The sequence below is a fragment of the Fukomys damarensis genome, unplaced genomic scaffold (genome assembly GCF_012274545.1).
Source record: "Fukomys damarensis isolate Sample0158 unplaced genomic scaffold, DMR_v1.0_HiC HiC_scaffold_19, whole genome shotgun sequence".
Lineage (NCBI taxonomy): Eukaryota > Metazoa > Chordata > Mammalia > Rodentia > Bathyergidae > Fukomys > Fukomys damarensis.
In genome coordinates this window covers 54,811,965-54,819,051 of record NW_022900931.1, presented here as the reverse complement: position 1 = coordinate 54,819,051, position 7,087 = coordinate 54,811,965, and the positions used below count along the sequence as shown (strand labels likewise).

At 53.9% G+C, this 7,087-nt stretch overlaps 1 protein-coding gene across 1 annotated transcript in view; it reads left to right on the top strand.

The window, feature by feature from the left end:
• Etv2 (ETS variant transcription factor 2) overlaps positions 1–1,437 on the top strand; it is a 3,096-nt gene extending 1,659 nt beyond the window's left edge. The window contains exons 4-5 of the mRNA XM_019210123.2: positions 801–913; positions 1,158–1,437. Of these exons, the coding sequence (XP_019065668.1) occupies positions 801–913; positions 1,158–1,358 (314 nt within the window). The 3' untranslated portion in view covers positions 1,359–1,437. The remainder of the gene's footprint in view (positions 1–800; positions 914–1,157) is intronic.
• Positions 1,438–7,087: the final 5,650 nt, after the last annotated feature.

The window sequence follows — 7,087 nt, the reverse complement described above, 5'->3', positions numbered from 1 at the left end:
TGCCCCCCCGTGGAATGTGGGGCTGCATACGGATTGCAGCCTCTCCTCGAACAGGTACCAGAGTTCGGCTCTCACCACCTCCTCCGAGCCGAGCCAGCAGTCGGACCGTGCCAGCTCGACTCGTTACCCCAAAACGAACCAACGAGGTGAGCGGCCCTGGAAGACGCGGGGGGGTGGGGGAGCGAAGCCCGCGGGATGAGGCGGGGCCTCGGCACCCCAGGGGGCGGGGCCCGGGAAAGTGCCCCATGGATGCCCGAACCCCGGAGAGCGGAGGGGAGCGAGGACGAAGACCCTGGTGGACCCGGGCTCCCGGATAATGTGAGAGGAAAGATGAGGGTTCCCTCCTAAGTGAGGAGGCCAACTCCTAAGATCTCCGATGTAGGTATCTTTCAAGCTTGGGTCTCTAAAGGCTGACTTTTAAATTTTTTTGTAGTATTGGGGCTTGAACTTAGGGCCTTCTCACTGAGCGACATTCGCAGCCCATTTTTATTTTTAACTTTTGAGACAGGGTCAGGCTAGTTACTAAATTGCCCACACTCGACTCAGACTTGCGATCCTCCTGCCTCAAGTCACCCGCAGTGCAGGAAGTAAAGGCGTGCGCTACTAATCCTGGCTAAGGCTGACTCTTGGGATCCCAAACTCGTGGATTCCCCAAGTGGTCTGGAGAGTTCTGGATTCCCCAAGGACTTCTGGTTTCCTGGATCCAAAGTTGGCAGGACCCGGACCCTTGAGCCTTCGAGATGAGGTCGCGCCTGGGCCTGGGAAACCTGGGTATTCACTCGCCCGCTTCCACCTCGCAGGTCCCATTCAGCTGTGGCAGTTTCTCCTGGAGCTGCTCCGGGACGGGGCTCGTAGCAGCTGCATCCGCTGGACAGGCAACAGCCGCGAGTTCCAGCTGTGTGACCCCAAAGAGGTGGGACAGCTCCCTAGTCCCTCCGAGTCCCGCCCGAGGCGCCCCAGGGCGACCTAGCCCTTCGCTAGCACACACCCGGTCCCCGCAGCCTCGCCCTCTCTCGGAGCCTTCCCCGGAGCCGTGTCTCCTCCTGGAGCCCAGACTCAGCCAATCCCATCTCAGCCCGGCCGGGCGTTCCAGACTCCAGTCCTGACGACGCGGCCCCGCCCCCTCGCCCTCTGACCCAGCCTGGCCTCCGCCCTAGGTGGCGCGGCTGTGGGGCGAGCGCAAGAGGAAGCCGGGCATGAATTACGAGAAGCTGAGCCGAGGCCTGCGTTACTACTACCGCCGCGACATCGTGCAGAAGAGCGGGGGACGCAAGTACACGTACCGCTTCGGGCACCGCGTGCCTGATTTGGCTTGTTCGGACTGTCCCGGGTTCCGGCCGGGAGCAGAGACCCAATAAAACATCCTGCCAAACTTTGTCACGCCTTCTAGTCTGCGTTCTTCTCACTCTCACTGGCTAGCCCCGTGGGGAGCCAAAGTTTGCACCCACACTTCAGTTTGGCCTCTCCACCGCCGGGACTCGGGCATCCGGAGCCCTACCTCTTTCCTTGCAAATAACCCAGGAGCCTGGATCTTAGTCCCCAGTATTTTGGTTCTCCTCTCCCTGAGAACCCGGGAGTCTGGGCGAGCAGGCCCTACGCCTGCACCACACTGCCGGTTTTCAGGGACCTGCCCCACAAGTCCCTTGGCCTGGCCTCACCGCCCCCCTTCCACTCTCCGCAGTCTTCACACACCTCTCAACTGGGTGATTATCTGATTATAGGGAGAGGGGAGTAGGCACCTACGTCCTACCGTGACTATTCAGGACCCAGCTCTCAGGGAGCTATGAGCCCACCCAGTGTCCACAAGGCCTGCAGTGTGCCAACTCATGGGACCTGCTAAGGTTGCAGTACGATCCACCCTTCCACTAAATTGATGCAGGAATTTAATCCCCAAAGTCTCCTGCTAATGTATTAAATGATGAAAACTTTATGGTGTTTAGAGGTGACCCGTTTGGAAATGATTAGGTCATTAGGATGGAGACTCCATCGTTGAATCCTGTGGACTACAAGGAGACACTTGGATGGGGGACACCCTGTCTCTTGCCACGTGATCCCCTGGGTCACCACCTCAAGATTGCCAGCAGGAAGGCCATATGCAATGAGGCGACCCGGGCAATGGGAGGCCCTGGCTAGAGCTTGAGCTGCATTGTTTGGTCCCTGTACCTCCAGAACCATGTGCCGAAATAAACCTCTTTTCATTGTGAAGAAGCCTGCCTCTGATATTTCATTACAGTAACAAAAACCCTGACAAGTACAAGACCCAATTGTGAAAGTTTGCCTGCTGTGTGCCCTTGAATAGAAGGCTCAGACTTCAGAAAGGACTGAGTTCCCGCCCAGAGCTATGTCATCAAGGATCACCCGGAACCTAGTGCTGGCCCCTCACCCCTGCAGGTACCATTTTCCTACTCCAAGCTGGAGGACAGAGAACTCAGACTTAGACCTTAATGAGAGCCCCCTGGGGAGCTTACTGGGAGCCTATCCCGCTCTGGAATCACTGAGCCCCTCAGAGAGCCCGCTGTATGGTCCTCCTGTGGGTGATGCTAGGGTCCACCTGTGATATCCAGAACTCACAGAGCAGAGGGAGGTAGACTCCAGACACACTGCCTGTCAGGGACAGCCTGGGGTGGTCAGGGCTGGGATGAGGAAACTGTGTGAGGAAGGGAGCCCACAGGAGGGATCTGACCTAGCCCAGGAGGGAGAGAATTGGGAGGCTTCTGAGATAAGAACAGATTCTGTGAGAGACAATGAGGCTGTAGACTGCCGGGGTGCAGACGCTGCCACTGCCGCTGGTGCCTGCTGTTCTGAGGTGGGGAAAGGGTCCGCCTGGCATCACTAGGGCTGCTCATGGGCTTCCTTCCTATGGTCCTGAGCCTGGGCCCTCCTCAGCCACACGAGGTCAGAGTTCAGGAGGCTTCAGGTGCTCTGCCAGTGACTCAACTGAGGGAACAAGGGGAGCTTGGTGCACTGGGGAGGGGTGCTGGACCCAGCAGGCAGGTGAGGAGCAAGAGCAGGAGGAGGGGCTGCAGAAGTAGCACAGGGTACTCCACAGAGCAGAAGGACAACGCCAAGGAGCTTCAGATGTGTGGCTTTCACCCCAAATCATGCTGGGAGCTGGCACCAAGTGGTTATAGTTTAAAAACCAAACCCAGCCAAGCTCCTCTGGCTGTCCTGATGCTACCCCATCTGATCTGTCAGCCCACACCAGGCTTTCAGAGACCATCACTTTTTGGGCCTCCCAACATCCCACTGAGACACGCAGATGAATAATTATCATTGCCTCATCGTGCAGAAGAACAAACTAAGCTTCAGAGAGGCCATACAGCTTGTCCAGATCACACCTCAGTGGTAGAGCACAGCTCTAGGCCAGCTAATCTGACTGTAAGTCCAGGCTGTCTAAGGAAAATGTGAGTGGCCGGTCCATCATGCAAGTGTTTCCCAAAGCTATGGTGATGCTGACTCCTGTTTGCCTCGCAATTTCCCAACTTCCCTTGCAGCTGCGATTATCTGTGTGATGACGTTTGGGTCCACGTGAGATTGTACGCACAAGTTGTAGGTACCATCTTCCAGGCTAGAGCCTTAAAAAGAAGCCATGTGATCTGATGGTAGGAATGTGGTGGCTGGAGCTGAGGGAGCCACTGCGGTGGATATGGGCCCTGACACACCTGCCTATAATTTTATGTGAGACAGAAATGTTTACTTTGAGCTACAGAAGTTCACAGAGGTTATGTTCTTAGAGAACTGGCAAATTGTGAAAAATCTGCCTATCTCAGATATGGTCAGAAAAATGCCTATTTTTATAGTTTAAGTCCCAAATATGTTATGTGTCCTGTAGTTATGTAACTTAACTTTTTAAAAATTTTGTGGGACAGGGTCTTACTTTGTAGTTCAACCTTGCCTTGAACTCACTATGCAGCCCTGGCTGGCCTTGAACTCATAATGATCCTCCTGCCTCAGCCTCCCCAGTGCTGGGATTACAGGCTTGTGCCACCATGCCCAGCTTGTAATTAAATAAAATACTGTATTAATAAAGCCTTAGAAGGTGCAGGGCACTTTGGTGGCATCTTAAGGATCTTAAGGCTTTAAGAAGAACAGAGCCGAGAACACTCAATATACCTACACATGGTATAGCAACCTGTTATGACCTGGGGAGCCTGGTGTATCTGCCCGAGATGGGTTACAGAGGCAGCAGCCAATCAGCAGCAAGGAGAACTGAATAACACTCTCAGGTTGGCTACCTGCAAATCTCTTGCCCCCACCACAATTGCGGCTGATACTTGTGGTTCCTGTAAGATTGCAGGGGTTTGCACAAACAGTTATTAATTGGGTTCTAAGGAAAAATGTACGAACAACTGAGGCCACAAACTCTGATAGCAGTCAAGAAGACAGGGATTGTGGGACCAAAGAGAATGCAGGACAGGAGCTGTTACCAGCAGGTCTGCCTGAGGTACCTGAACTGCAGTCTGTGTGGGACACACTGAGACTCGGGGAAGATGCCCCCCCCACCTACTGCAGTCAGTGTGAGCCAGCAATCGCCTTTCCCTACAGAGGTCTCCAGTGCAGTGATCAAAGAACACAGGCTGCAGTCAGGAGGCCGAATTCCATCTCTGCATATAATCTCTTGGAGTTTAGGTTTCCTCATCCATAAATGAAGATGATGGTACCTGCCCCCAGGGTAGGGCATAACGGACGTGCGACACTTTTCTGTGCAGCCCCTCTGCCTGGCCCCAGCAGGACGGCCTGTGACACCGCCCTGTGGCTCAGTAGCCCACCACGGAGACACGGGCAGGGCCCTGTGGGGAACCACGGACTGTGCTGAGTGGTGAGAGGGAGACTCTTGACAATAGGGTGGACTGTGACCCCCAGGACGACGGCCTTGTGGTGTCTGGAGAACTCCAGGGAGGACTCTTATGAGGAAGAAGTGCCAAGATCTGACCACACTCTGGGTTCCTGGCCAGACCTGCGGGGTCAGAATGGACAAGAATGGGGAATATAGGTTCAAGTTCTGAGTGTCACAGTTCTGGTGGCTCCAGTCAACACTGAGAAACCTGGGGAAACTCTGCAGCCAGCCCAGGACTGATACCGACCTGCACGGCTCCCAAGCACAAGGAGAAGCTTTCTTAACATACCCACAAAGCTGGACATTGGCGTCCAAACCCCAAGAGCCCTCGCCAATATCAGCTTAGGGCCGCTAGAGGACAGTGTTGTTTATCAGGGACTTAAACTCAACTACAACCTTGAGTCCCATCCTTGGCCCTCCAGACCCGGTGTGACCCTTCTCAGGCAGTGGGGCCCCAGTCACATAGGTGGCCCTGCTCTTCTGGGTCTGCTGGATTCCTGGAAGTAGAGAGCCAATTCCTACTTGCTCATTTTCAGCCCATCCTTCACCCCGGGTATGCAAGCACCCCAGGAATTCTCTCCCCATCCAGACAATAACTAAGGCTCCAGGCTCCACACAGAGTTGCGGCAGCCCAGCCATCAGAGCTCCCTGCTCTACTGGCATTTCCCAGGGTATGGATGCGAAGTTTAGGCACTGTGGAGATAAGTGGAGAATTACACCCGTGTTTATTATAATAGGCATAGGAAAAATAACCTGCCCAGTGGATCGGTGATTTCATGGATATCATTGCCAAATTTAAAAAGCAAGGACATTTAAGATGGATCTAGCGAACACTGAATCAGTGATCACACAGGCGACCTGTGACACTAAGCCAAAGACAGTGCTGGAAAAATGCTCTTCACTACGCTAATGCTGCAGCCAAAAAAGAAAAACGATGCTCCTTGGGCCCAAGGGTTACTCAAGGGTTACTCCTGGTGGAAGTCAGATCATGACTGCAATGTCCACACAGATCAGATCTGCATGTCAGGATGATGACTCGGAAACAGGATGGCCGGAAAAAACACAGGACACTCAGTCCAATTTGAACTTCAGATAAATTATCGCACGGGATGTATTTATACTGAAAATGATTCCTTCATGATTTGGAATTCAAAGTTAACCGGAAGCCCTGTATTTTTATTCGATGAGTCTGGCAGCCCGGCTCTGAAAGGTCCTGTTAGTCTCCGCTGCTCCTCCCTCTTCCCCATTCTAGCCACCTCCAAATCCCCCTGAAACACCTTGCAAATGTGTCCCCGTCAAAGGCCCCTCCACTGATGGCCCCTCCCTGCCCGAAGAAGCCCAGACCGCCTCACCCAAACCCGCCCCAGGGCGTCACAACCCAGCCACCCCGGACTCCGCCTCTCCTTTCCTTTATCTTTCGCTTTGCTCCTGATGACTTCCTGGGCTGGAAAAATTGGATTTGGGTCTGTAAATCCCAGCGTCTCTTGTTCAGTGAAACCTTCTCGGCCCCCCAACTCTCTGCTCCTGCAGTCTGTGCCCCAGGCTGAGAGCATCCGGGCAGCCCAGGCTACGTCAAGACCCAGTCTCAGGTCTGCAGTGAGCAAAGCGCCTGATGGAACAGGCGAAGTGGTAGTGGTGACCCGGGCCCTTGGGGGACCAGGAGGTCAGAGGTGGAAAAGGGACACAAGGAAGAAGGCAGAGAAGGGCTGGGGATTCAGCTCAGTGGTTCCACCGCCTACCTCGCAAGCGCAAGGTCCCGCGTTGGATCCCTGGTACCAAACAAACAAACAAACAAAAAACACAACAAAACAAAAGAAGGAAGAGGAGGATCTTTGTCACCCCTCCCGACCTCCTGAAGAGCAGGCCCCCAGCCCTCCCCTTTGGCCCTGCACCTTCCCTCAGATCAGTGAGTGGACTTGGTGAGGATTAGGATTTTACCACAGAGGTTTTCACAAAATTGAAAAAAGAACAGATTCCTTAGTGCTGCTGGGACAAAGAGCTGGTGAGATAGGGCTGCTGCATTTTACTGACATCTGGGATAGAACCCAAGCCCGTCTGGGCCCCCTGGACACCGGGTGTATTTCCCAAGCAGGAGACTTTAGCTTGTAACCCAGAAACTCAGAAAGGGTTGTTCAGACCCTGGAGTACAATCTTAGAGATTGGGGTGTAACTCAGAGGTAGACACTTGCTTAATATGTGCAAAGCCTTCGGTTCGATCCCCAGCACTGTCAAAAAAAAAAAAAAAAAAAA